This window comes from Periplaneta americana, chromosome 15, assembly GCF_040183065.1.
Source record: "Periplaneta americana isolate PAMFEO1 chromosome 15, P.americana_PAMFEO1_priV1, whole genome shotgun sequence".
Taxonomy (NCBI): domain Eukaryota; kingdom Metazoa; phylum Arthropoda; class Insecta; order Blattodea; family Blattidae; genus Periplaneta; species Periplaneta americana.
This window is the reverse complement of record NC_091131.1, coordinates 177,440,768-177,452,515: the sequence shown is the minus strand read 5'-3', so window position 1 is coordinate 177,452,515 and position 11,748 is coordinate 177,440,768. Positions and strand designations below refer to the sequence as shown.

The following is an 11,748-nucleotide window of genomic DNA, read 5'->3' as shown; positions in this document are numbered from 1 at the left end:
AAAGTGTTATGTTTTATTTAACGACGCTCGCAATTGCCGAGGTTATGTCAGCGACGGCGGTGTGCCGAGATTTTGTCCCTCAAGAGTTCTTTTACATGCCAGTAAATCTACTGACATGATCCTGTCGCATTTAAGCACACTTAAATTCCATCGATCTGACTCGGGATCAAACCCGCAACCTCGGGCATAGAAAGCGAGCGCTATACCAACTGATCCAACCAGGCCGACTGGAGAGAAGTATGGCCTCATTCCATTGGTTGTACAGCAATATACTTCTCTCCTCCTCTGTTAACAATGTTTACTAAAAATCAAGGAAATACAAAATACGATTGCATGCTATACAAGTTCAATACAACAATGGATAGCAGTTCTATGGATAAACAAAATTCCTGGTACCAACGAAACGAAATTGGACCACAACAAGGTTAAATCAATATTGAGTACAACCCTCTTCAGATTATACATTATACAATACATAGCAATAGCCGAAAGAAGTACCAAAAGCAAAATTTGAGCTGTCTAATGACGACGAAATGCAATATAGCAGCGTTTGTCAAAAGTTTTTGAAGTGGGGACCACTTTCTTAAGTCGGAACAGTTCCGCGGACCACCTTACTCTTGGTCCCTTCGAAAGCAAATTTATCATTTTTGTAGCATATTTTAATAGTCTACCAGTATTTTAAAATAGAATTAATTAAAATTAATAAAATTAAATTAATTTTATATTAATATTAACTAATTAAGCTAATGTTAATAGAATATAATTCAATTTTGTTTCTTTAATAATTCAAGGCTATAAGAGTTTGGATAAACTTTGACTTATTGACAAAATAAATAAATAAATGTTGGTAGTGACATTAACGAGATGGATGAGCCTGCCGATTCTTGCACAGTTGTTCTATATTTGCACGTATGCTGGTAAGCTTAAGTCGGAGATCGTCACATACATCGAGTCGATTTCGGTAGCCTACTTTGTTTTTATTAGAGATAGTGATGAAAACCCTTTCTCACACATACGTGGAAGCAAACTGAATTACAATCTCTAAAGCATCATTGTACAGTTCACTATATTCTCTTTTCACTTGTGATGAGGTCCAGAAATTGACCATACCTTTCGCTTGGAATTTAATTTTAAGTCCGGTGTCATTCGAGAGTTCAATTAACTGTTCTCTTTCACTCAATGAAAGTTTGTTAGTTTCAATATCGCAATGAAAGTGATCAAGAACGTATGAAAATTCGTCACATTTACTTGGAAAATAAGTTTCAAATTGTGACCTCAGAGTTGTATTATTGGTGTACGTGCCCATTTCAATGTGCAGACGGGTGTCGGCAGAACTATTAAGAAAGTCATCAATACATGAAAAGGTTCGGTCCTCTGTTACTAATTCGGGTGGTCCCTGGCTAGGTTGCAGGGGCGGCGCCAGATGTGCACGGAAAAGATGGCGAGACACACCATGTTCATAATGCTTTAAATCCGTCTTTTGTTATTTAGAGTAGAGTGGGAAGTCGGTAGCGGGGTAGGGTAATTAATTTCATAAAATGTCAGTACTAGGAGAAAAAGTGAAAGGTGATTGTCATGTGTCATTTCCAAACTCTGGGATTTTCAGCTTTAGAGTGATACTCAGTTCGTTTGAATTTTGTTTCTTCTGTCTTTTTTTGAAGGACCACAAGGGCAGACCTCGAGGACCACAGGTGGTCCGCGGACCATAGTTTGAGAAACGCTGCAATATAGCATATCAAAATTTAAATGTATACAATAAATACTGTAACATCTTAAAAAGATTTGTTGGTAAAAATAACACTACTCAACAAGGTTTTCATAACATGGACAAGAATAATTATGCGATCTCCCCTCTCACCCTTGCCATGATTTGACGCTCGTTGTAACAATCATGGTAGCCACAGATGTTCCATTAACTGTTGGGTCAATAGCACTGCCATCGTGATCTAATACAGGCCGTAAGGCAGACCACGTGACTCGCTTAACAGCTGATCGCGAAAGGCGGTCTTTCAACCATATGAATTAGTTGCAGTGCATGAAGAATAACATATATTTCTCTGAAATGCAGTGTAATTGCGTCAGTAAAATTTTAAACAGTGATTGTGAGACACTTGAGACACAATTTACTTGCAATTTAAGGTATAACATTATTTTTGGTGTGAAAATTACGTTGTTGCAGGCAAAGTTCGTATGTGTAATACCTGCCTTTATTTCGATTAAATATTGCGCCCTTATGTGGTTAAGTCAAATTTTGGTCTTATAAACAGTAGGCTAAATATGTGTAATAATATATACGTGAAAGTGAAACACTGACTGGCATGTAAAGTAAGTTGTGATTAGGCCGAAGTGCAGCGTTACCGATATTACTCTTGTCTAATCCATTATTGTTAGTTTAACGTATTTGTCTTATTAAATTTAAATTATTGCGCCCTTTTTATTTGTGAATAACCTACATTATACGAGTAAATAATACGACGTTTGATAATATACACAATTTGAACTAAAAACGAGATACATATAGTATATTACGAAAAATTATACCCTATAGTTTTCATTACTGTTACAGTATCTAGAATTGTAATTAGTTGAAATAAAGCACTCATGCTTCATTACGAAATTCTTGCACATTAATTTATGCACGTTTCAACAATTTTCAGTTGCATCGCACGCATATTTTAATGTGTTGAAGTTATAGGTTAAGTTTATTCTATCAGTATTTGCCTTATTTCCATATTCGCAATTATGCATTATAATTAAGCATAACGCTACGTATAACTTATAAATGCAATTTGTCTACACTTCAATTGTATTTATTCGTTTCAGACGGTACTCCAGTCTGAAGTCTGATTAGTTTAATATGTTACTAGTGCTAAACTAGCGCTGAGGTAGTTCCCTTCGTATTCATACATCTTGCATATACAAATTAGTTCGGTTCGTTCAGGATTTTAATATGCCTTGCTTATAGGATCAAATGCATCTCCACAAAAAATAAATTCAACTGTTTTCAGTTCAGAAATTACCGGAACTATAGCTCAGCGCTACTAAGTAATATAACGTATGTACATTTCATATGAGGGACTGTGGTGAATTTTCTACCTATAAGTAAGGACGGTAACCGTGTTCTGAAGTTTATCCTAAAAATATATTCTTCTTTATTAAATCTCAAAACCGTTTTCGTTCTCAACTTAAGCTTAAAATGTTGACGCAGATAGGTTATGTTAACATGGTAAATTCTCTTCTCATAAAAATAACACAGTTTTATTTATTATTCCTGCCACATTATGCAACACATAAATGGAACTTATGCACATATTACATTGAATAAAAATTTAATTGTATTATTTATTTGTTCCCTACTTTACTGGGTTGTAATGAATTGTATTTATCTAACCTACCAGATTAACACACAACTGTACATACACTAATTTCATAGGAGGGACTGTGGTAAATTTTGTACCTACAAGTAAGGAAGGTAGACGTGCTAAATTAAAATCACAATATAAATAATTCTTCTTTATTAAATCTCAAAATAGCTTCCATTCCAAACTTAAAATGTTGATGCAACCAGGTTATGTTACCATGTAAAACTCCGTTCACATTAAAATAACACAGTTTTGTAATTATTTCTGCAACATATTATGCAATAAGAAGTGTGAAGGGGTCTTATACACACATTACACTAAATAAAATTGAGCGGTGACACGCTATAAAGTAATATCTTTCTCTCAGCTACGTAAACTCAAATAGAAAAGCCCGACTCATCGAATGACGTCACACAACCTGCATTACGACCTGGTCTAGATCACGATTGCAGTGGTCAATAGAAACAAAACAACAACCGTGAAATGTTCGATATGTTATCGAACAGTACTGCCAACAGAAGACATTATGGCAGGCTTTGAATCACTAGTTATTGAAAGAATGTTTGTGGAATAAACATGTTTGAGAAACGCACACAGATGTTATACATTCAACAACTTTATGAGTTCTATTATTATTGGTTCTGTAAGTAGAATTTTATGCAACCGGGCCTAAGGGAAAGGAAGAAATACGTTCGCTGTTGTATCGTTAGACAAGAAATGAACAATTTAGCGATTAGTTCTGATTGTGGAAGTGTTGTGAGCGGTACTAGCTCCCGCAATATATCTACGAAACAATTTTATTTTTAAACTTCTAAATGTAATGAATAAATGCCCAGCAAATACATTTTCATTTAAATGTTGTGTATTTATAGGGTTAATCTGTTAATGATTTGCTAAAGTTTCACTTCTCAAAATATTGACTGCATTGTGCATGTTTTTACTCGTAAGCAACGGTTTTTACTTGCAAGAAACAGGACGTAGAGTGAGTATAAAGTTGCTCCTCATTGTTGATGGAATGGAGTACAGGGAGTGGAAAGATGGCCAACTAAATATATTTGAAAACAATTCAGTAGTGATGGGCGAAGTTGTTCTTTTCCCGGAACAGTTCCGACTGTTCCGGTTCCGAAAAAATACTATGTTCCAAATAACAGTTCCGAAATAACAGTCACCAGTGGTGATGAGTCGGAGTCGTTCAAACGAACGGTACAGTACCCTCCCTCTTCACCATGCTGCTCACACTGGAGCACTCATAGGCATGACATAGTACACATTCTTATCTATAGATGGCACTGCAATGCACATTCGAATCGATTTTGGAAAATTGCTGTGCATGCGGACAGAACTCAAAAGCTTAATGTTAGTAATTACACAGCTGTTGACTACAAGGACAGAATACAACACTTTGTTTTCGTACATAAAGTTATAAAGACATGGTAGCCAACTAAAAAAAATAACATAACATTTAAAACATATGGTATGTAATTTCTGTTCTCTCTATTACATAATAAAAAAAAATCATTAATTTTTATTTTTACTTTTCTTAATGCACAGTTATAATAATAATAATAATAATAATAATAATAATAATAATAATAATAATAATAATAATAATAATATATATTACAATTTCATAAATAAAAAATATATACATTGGCAGTACTGAAACCTGGAAACCCCGCAGTGGGTTAGTAAAATGTTGGAATCGCATCTTTACCAAAGTGTAATTTAAAACTTCGCATTAAACCTCGCTCTCCAAATCAGTACTTATATGGGTAGTTACCAACAAATAATGCTACAACATTTTTGTCGTTCTTTGATAACAGAGAAGATAGCACAAAAACTTGTGCTTGTCAGACTTAACCTCAACAAACGACATACAGACATTGTAACTAAACCACTCATTACCATTTACGACTTTAACCTTTGTATAGAATCAGCTGATCAATGAATTAATAATAGTATGCGTACTTTATGACTTTGTAGAATGTTTATAAAACAGAATTAGTCAACTAATGGTGAAATAAACCATAAAGCAGGAATGAATATTACAGATTATTAAATACTTACTATAACATTACAGATGATTAGCCAGTCTTACAAATGTTGATATTAAAGTTCGCGCCACCGCAAGGATTTCAATTTCCATGCGCCCCCCTCCAACCACGTGAGAGTTTCAAGTACCAACTTCATCCAACGAAGTTCCAAGTATAACATAAAGAACAACGAGAACAGTGTAACTGCAGCTGTCGTTGGTTCATCGGAACAAGCTCCGACGTTCCGACTGTTATCTCGGAGTCGGAACATGCCTTGTGCAACGCGGTACTGCGAGCCCGCAACAGCTGGGCGAGTGAGCAGCTCGGAGTCGGAACACTGTTATTTCGGAACAGGAGGTTCCGACCTACTGTTAATTTTTGCAACAGTTCCGAGACCGGAACAGTTCCAAAATAAGTGTTGTGTTATTTTTTATCCATCTCTACAATTCAGACTCTTAGATATTTAATAAGTAAACGAATAGGAACATACATAAATGGAATTAGCTGTTCTAATTACACCAATCTGCTTCATATGGACATATTTAGCGCATTGCAGTGCAATTTCGTTGTTTTATAGAAGCTTGATACTATTGGTACCGCTGAATGATATTATGCCGAACGCTCCTCATTTTAATTTCGAGTGGGGATCGCAGATGTGCAGTTCATGGTTGTTTGTAATCGGTTAAGTGTTGTGTGCGTGATTTAATGTTTGTGTTGGATAATTGGAGGATGTGGATAAATGTACGGCCTGAGAATATCTTCGCGAGTTGAAAGGTTAGTTACACATTTTTATTGTAGACTATATTTGACATTTTCTGAAGATGATTGTTTGTTAAAATCTTCCGTTGGTAATTTGAAAGGTGAAGCTAGCGTTGAGGTTGTTCCGTGATTTCGGAAGTGTAAATCGTTTAATTTAGAAGGTATTTTTTGTGGATATTTGGTTGATGGTATATAGGACATAACAAAAGCATAATCTAACCAAACGTAACTTGTCACAGATTCATAATTATATGCAAGGTGTATAATCGCGAGTACGAAGGGAACTACTTCAGCGCTAGTTTAGCTATTCAAAACTGTGATAAATGGTAGAACGGGAAGGTTAGTTCAGTATCATGTATTGCATTACTTTGAATATAATACAGCCGTTTAAAAGTAGAGCTGTTTGAAGTTAAATAAAAATGTATAATATTGTATTTTAATTAATTTATCGACGAATGTATACTAGTTCTAGTTTTTATGCATGGACACATGTCTGTGTATGTATGCGTGTGAATTGTAAAATGCAACGCTGTATGACTCTGTCATAGAGTGCGTACAGTTATCTGGGACCTATATTCTGCTCCGTATAAATTTGGGTTGTAATATCATAGCAGACTATATTTTTTATAATGTAGCTTTCACACCACTCAAGTTAATTCTTTATAGTGAAGCTTTCACACCGCTTAAGTTACTTCTTTATAGTGAAGCTTTCACACCACTCAAGTTAATTCTTTATAGTGAAGCTTTCACACCGCTTAAGTTACTTCTTTATAGTGAAGCTTTCACACCGCTTAAGTTACTTCTTTATAGTGAAACTTTCACACCGCTTAAGTTACTTCTTTATAGTGAAGCTTTCACACCGCTTAAGTTACTTCTTTATAGTGAAGCTTTCACACCGCTTAAGTTACTTCTTTATAGTGAAGCTTTCACACCGCTTAAGTTACTTCTTTATAGTGAAGCTTTCACACCGCTTAAGTTACTTCTTTATAGTGGAGCTTTCACACCGCTTAAGTTACTTCTTTATAGTGAAGCTTTCACACCGCTTAAGTTACTTCTTTATAGTGAAGCTTTCACACCGCTTAAGTTACTAATATCACACAATGTAGCATTCATTCATTCATTCATTCATTCATTCATTCATTCATTCATTTTATTCCATGGATCTTACATTAGCAATGAAGCTTTAAGATGTGGATCAAGTCAAAATTTTACAAAATTAAAATTTTTAAGCGAAATGTAGTGAGACGAGGCCGAAGATTCGCCAACAGATTACCTGGCATTTGCCTTATTGTGGGGCAAAACCTCGGAAAACCCAACCTGGTAGGCCTAATCAGACCAAACTGGGATGAAGTGAGGTGAGGCCGAGGACTCGCCATAGACCACTCGGCATCCGCCCCATAGCTGAGGAAGGAACCAATCAATCAGACCAGACTTTGAAGAATTTTCGTTAGTCAGTTCTGCGTTTGTGTAAGATAGATTATAATATTATGAAATACTAGTTAATTGGCCAGTTTGTTCCAATTTGGCTTTCTCAGATAGGTTATGATGGAATCTTCTTGGATCACGAAAATAGAGAACCCATAATAAAATTAGACCAATATTTTGCACCATTTTCATCTTGTTCTATTTTTTAAAGATACACATTAATTCAAACTAGTTTAGCCTATTATACTTTTTGTTGTTTTGCCGTACTAAGCTTACTGGTGTTTAAAGTTAACTTTCAAGTTCTAAAATATAATGCAATAGTTATTCGAGATCCGAGAGTACCTCCGATTTTAACGATGTCTTAGGTCCGGTTTCTGGAACGACAGATATGGAATCCATAAGCATATGTAGTCGATAAATTAAACATTTCACGTAAATACTGTTTCTGGAATGATAAATAAAGTTATTGATTTCACAAATCGTTTCGTAATTTATCTAGCCACAAATCGTCATTGTAAACGCTTATTGGTTCCATAACGAGTTAAGATGGCGGACACCCGTAACGTTTCATGAAGTTAATATTAATGAAACAGTGTGGTTCTAACTAAATACGAAGAAGCTAACCGTAATTATAACATGGATACTTCATCTTCTTCATCAGACGAAGAAATATTAGATGTTTTACGACTATGACTATTACCAAGGCCTAGGGTTTTCAGGGACCGTTTAAATCCATTTGAGATGTTCGACGAAAGAGAATTTAAAATACGTTTCCGATTAGGGAAAGATATCGTTATGGACATATTACGACAAATTGGACCACAATTGGAACATGTTACTCAAAGAAATATGGCAATATCAGCATTAATACAGATTTTGATTACTCTTAGGTTTTATGCTACTGGAGCTTTTCAGTTAGTTATTGGTGACTTATTTAACGTTCACAAATCAACCGTTTGTCGAATAGTGAAAAAAGTGACACACCATATTGCAGTATTAAGACCAGATTTCATACAAATGCCAACAACAGAAGAAGAAATCCGGCAAACAAAGGTGAAGTTCTTTAACGTGTGCCAGTTACCAGGAGTACTGGGATGTGTTGACGGGACCCATATTCCCATTGAATCCCCTGGTGGTAATGAAAGTGAGCTGTATAGGAATAGAAAAACTTGGTTTTCTATAAATGTACAGGTGGTGTGCTCTTCTGACATGCAGTTTTGTAATATTGATGCTCGCTGGCCAGGCTCCACTCACGATAGTACAGTATTCAATGCTTCCTTCCTACGTGCACAACTAGAAAATGGTGACTTTGAAAATGGATATTTACTTGGGGACAGTGCATATGCTTGCAAAAGTTACATGATGACACCACTTTTAAATCCCATTACCCATGCTGAAAACCAGTATAACGAGGCCAATATTAAAACACGAAATGTAGTCGAAAGGGCAATTGGATTATGGAAAAGAAGATTTCCTAGCGTTGCATTGAAGATGCGTACTAAAATTCCAAGAACACTATCAATAATCGTTGCTACTGCAGTGTTACACAACATTTGTATAATCGGTGGTGATAATATGCCAGCTGATTACATGGATATTGACTTACCTCAGGATCCTGATGTCCCAAATCTGCCAAATAATCAAGATATTAGAGGTCATGCTATAAGGAGAAATCTTATTGATACACATTTCAATGGACAACAGTGAACGTTGTGTGTTGACGAAGAAATAAAATTAAACAGCACTGACATTTATTAAGGAAATATTGAAAATGAATGAAGAATTTGTGTACAAAACTTCTACAACGTAGTTAACCATGCTTCTTGCTTAAATAATACACTGTCACATAATAATCACTGTTTCATCTTTTCATATTCCATAATTTTTATTTTTAATTCCACATCTTTAATATTCTGTTCTGTTTCCATTAATTTAATTGTCCTCTTTGAAACCTCTTCTTTCAGTTGTAATTCTATATCTGATATTTCTAATTTCCTACTGTGAATTTCCAAATCCAACTCATTCTTAGAAATCTTTCTTTGTTTAATACTATCCACTAGCCTACTTGCCACTGTAGATTGTGCACATTTCTTTTTCATTGCTTTTTTCACTGGTGTTTCATGTGGGAGTGAATTTTGTGAAGGATTTTCCACGAAAGATGATGCCTGAACTGATGATGGTAGTGGTGATGATGGTGGTGGTGGTAGTGGTAGTGGTGATGCTGCTTCTGGTTCCAAAATAAATGTTGCCAGGACTGTTCCTTGTGAAGCTTGTAGACCTACATCTCTTTGTTGTTCTGGAGCTGGGGATGAACAAGCGTCCTCAGAAGCAACCACTTCTGTAAAAAAAAAAGTATATATATATATATATATATATATATATATATATAATTTGTAAACTCTTAGGTCTAATTATACTATTATATATTATGCTTAAAATTTGTAAATATGTTATATGATTCAGTCTTTTTGTTACAATTATTAGATAAGATGAAAATAATAAAATTATACATGTACTGATTACCATTTTCATAATATGCCGAACTAGAATCATATGGCGAATCAAGAGGTTCAAATTGTGGTGCTAGAAGAGAAAGTAACTTGGTGCCTGTTTCAGTTACTTCTGGGGTGTGTGTACCTCCTCCAGTTTTGTATTTTTCCACCTATAACAAACGCAAAACAATTAAAGAAAACATACCGAACAATATTACTCATTTCCATTTTATATGTAATTGTATAGACATGGACCTTAAATGGTTACATTAGATTAGGCATATCATATTAATATTATACATACTTTAAATAGGTGAAGTTAGGAATAATATCATGTATTCATATTAAACATAAATAAATTCAAAGATACTTACTCGATCATCATGGTTATCCTTTCGGACCTTCTTCTTCAGTGTATCATATAATGCATGTAATTGCTTAATGGTCCTTGGTCCTGTCTCTGAAGATGCATTATAAACATCTCTTATTTTCTCCCATGCCTCAAGCTTTTGTTTGACGAATTATCTGTTCTTTTATTTTCTACAATGTGTTTATAACTTAAGCAAATGTCTATCAATAACTGCTTCTCAACTTCAATGAAGTTCTTTCCTCTCTTTACGATTTTACCTTCCGTTACGATGAAGATAAAAGCAATAAACAATAAATGTATCAACTACTGCCTGTTGAGCGATCTAGCAGACAGTGGTATCAATAGAAACAAAACAACAACCGTGAAATGTTCGATATGTTATCGAACAGTACTGCCAACAGAAGACATTATGGAAGGTTTTGAATCACTAGTTATTGAAAGAATGTTTGTGGAATAAACATGTTTGAGAAACGCACACAGATGTTATACATTCAACAACTTATGAGTTCTATTATTATTTGCTCTATAAGTAGAATTTTATGCAACCGGGCCTTAGTGAAGTACTTCGTTTAACCGAACTAAGCGTCATTCCTCGCAATGCAAGGTCTATTTCAAATTGAACTCTTTCATTCATTCATTGTTCTGCCCAAGGGCAGGTCTTTCACTGCAAACCCAGCTTTCTCCACTCCTTCCTGTTTCCTGCCTTCCTCTTTATCTTCTCATATGATCTATAACTTAACGTCGTCTGTCATCTGATACCTTCTTCTGCTCCGAACTCTTCTCTTGTTCATCTTTTATTTCAGTACATCCTTCAGTAGGCAGTTCCTTCTCAACCAGTGACCAAACCAATTCTTTTTCCTCTTCCTGATCAGTTTCAGCACTTTCTTTCTTCACCCACTCTTTCCAACACAGCTTATCTCTCGTAGTACACTCCAAGTATTTGAAGCTGTCCACTTGCTATACTACCTCATTAAGAATTCGCAGGTTTACCTTCTTTATTTTTATTCCTACGACCATGGTCTTCGTCTTGTTTGCATTTATATTCATCTCATACTGCTCACAGCTATCATTTAGCTATTGAACTGTGTATTCATTAATTACACTAGCCTGCGAATTTCAACTTTGTGTTTGTTGCCTGAAGTAAATAATGTGATTTTATATAATGTCGATGTGCTCAATTCGAATTTTCAATCCGTTTACTTCTATCACGTCACGTTTGTTTGCAAAATCACTTTAAATGTATTGTATAATTACGTGAATTTCATCACAGACTTTTTCATTTCACTTTTTTATTTCAAATGCAAAAG

The 11,748-nt window shown here is 34.9% G+C and overlaps 1 protein-coding gene across 1 annotated transcript; it reads right to left on the bottom strand.

Moving 5' to 3' along the window:
- Positions 1-9,324: 9,324 nt before the first annotated feature.
- LOC138715763 (uncharacterized) lies at positions 9,325-11,458 on the bottom strand. The gene is made up of 4 exons (XM_069848810.1): positions 11,432-11,458; positions 10,446-10,577; positions 10,103-10,241; positions 9,325-9,917 (listed from the first exon to the last, which is right to left on the bottom strand). The coding sequence occupies exons 1-4, from the start codon at positions 11,456-11,458 to the stop codon at positions 9,433-9,435; spliced, it is 783 nt and encodes a 260-aa protein (XP_069704911.1). The 3' UTR covers positions 9,325-9,432.
- Positions 11,459-11,748: the final 290 nt, after the last annotated feature.

Bases quoted from the DNA above. Each gene is read 5' to 3' on its own strand.
- LOC138715763 (XM_069848810.1), bottom strand. From the start codon at position 11,458: ATGGTCGTAGGAATAAAAATAAAGAAG. The intron at 10,578-11,431 runs GTAAACCTGCGA...GTCAAACAAAAG, and splicing joins TAGGAATAAAAATAAAGAAG to CTTGAGGCATGGGAGAAAAT. The intron at 10,242-10,445 runs GTAAGTATCTTT...CGTTTGTTATAG, and splicing joins AGGATAACCATGATGATCGA to GTGGAAAAATACAAAACTGG.